Below are 1,200 nucleotides of genomic sequence, written 5' to 3'. Positions count from 1 at the left end.
GCATAGCAACCTGCTTTATATTGAAGTCTTGTTGTGGTCTAAATGTGCTCTTTATGCCCTTCGTTTCAGATTGCTGATCACCTTTTCTCAGTACCTCCAGAAGTGCCCATATGAAGAACATGTAAAATTAGTCACCGAGGTAACGGACTTTGCAAAGACATGTGTTGCTGATGAGTCAGCTGAAAACTGTGGCAAGTCACTTGTAAGTACATTCTGATTTTAGGTCATCCTAGGTTTTAGAAAAGGAAAATGGCTTCTTTAATTTTCCCAATTATTATTAAATGGCCAATTAAAGGAAGGAGCCTTGGTAGTGCAGTGGGTTATGCGCGGGACTGCTAATCATAAGTTAGCTAACCATATTTTTGACTTAAAAATTGTCACAAATGGGGAGCCAATTGCAATGATCGACATATTAAGCACCCCCCCCACCCCGCACACACACCTCAGGGGGACGAACAACAGAAACGTGAGTGAAGGGAGAGAGCGATGCTGTAAGACATGAAAAGAAGAATAGTTTAGAGTTTATCTAGGGTTCACGAGCGTGGGAGCGGGGAGAGGAAGGGAGAGAAAAGAGGAGCTGATACCAAGGGCTCAAGTAGAAAGAAAATGTTTTGAAAATGATGATGGCAACATTTGCACAGATGTGTTTGATACAATTGATGTATGGATTGTTATAAGAGTTGTAAGAGCCCCCAATAAAATGATTTATTTTAAAATGGTTTAAAAAATATAAATAGGTATAGACAGATCAACCATTGCTACTGCCATGTAGAGTAGCTGTATAATGGCTCTACCCATAGCTTTTTTTTTCTTTTTAATTATTTTATTGGGGCTCGTACAATTCTTATCACAGTCCATACATACAGCCATTTTGTCAAGCACACATGTACATTTGTTGCCCTCATCATTCTCAAAACATTTGCCTTCTACTTTAGCCCTTAATGTCAGTTGCTCATTTACCCCCTCCCTCCCCACTCCCCTTCCCTCATGAACCCTTCATAATTCATAAATTATTATAGTTTTGATATAAGTTACACTGTCTGACGCCTCCTTCCGCCCTCTTCTCTGCTGTCCATCCTCCAGGGAGGAGGTTATACTTAGATTCTTGTAATCGGTTCCCCCTTCTACCCCACATTCCCTTCACCCTCCAGGCATCACCCCTCTCACCACTGGTCCTGAAGGAGTCATCTATCCTGGATT

The 1,200-nt window shown here is 41.3% G+C and overlaps 1 protein-coding gene across 1 annotated transcript in view; it reads left to right on the top strand.

The window, feature by feature from the left end:
• ALB (albumin) overlaps positions 1–1,200 on the top strand; it is a 38,110-nt gene that overhangs the window by 27,694 nt on the left and 9,216 nt on the right. Inside the window, exon 5 of the mRNA XM_030888548.2 lies at positions 70–202. Coding sequence (XP_030744408.2) covers positions 70–202 — 133 coding nt within the window. The remainder of the gene's footprint in view (positions 1–69; positions 203–1,200) is intronic.

This window comes from Echinops telfairi, unplaced genomic scaffold (assembly GCF_000313985.2).
Source record: "Echinops telfairi isolate 266 unplaced genomic scaffold, ASM31398v2 ScPeMD7_7468;HRSCAF=8506_0, whole genome shotgun sequence".
In the NCBI taxonomy this organism is placed as follows: domain Eukaryota; kingdom Metazoa; phylum Chordata; class Mammalia; order Afrosoricida; family Tenrecidae; genus Echinops; species Echinops telfairi.
The sequence above is the reverse complement of the archived record's forward strand: the minus strand, read 5'-3'. Positions and strand labels throughout refer to the sequence as shown.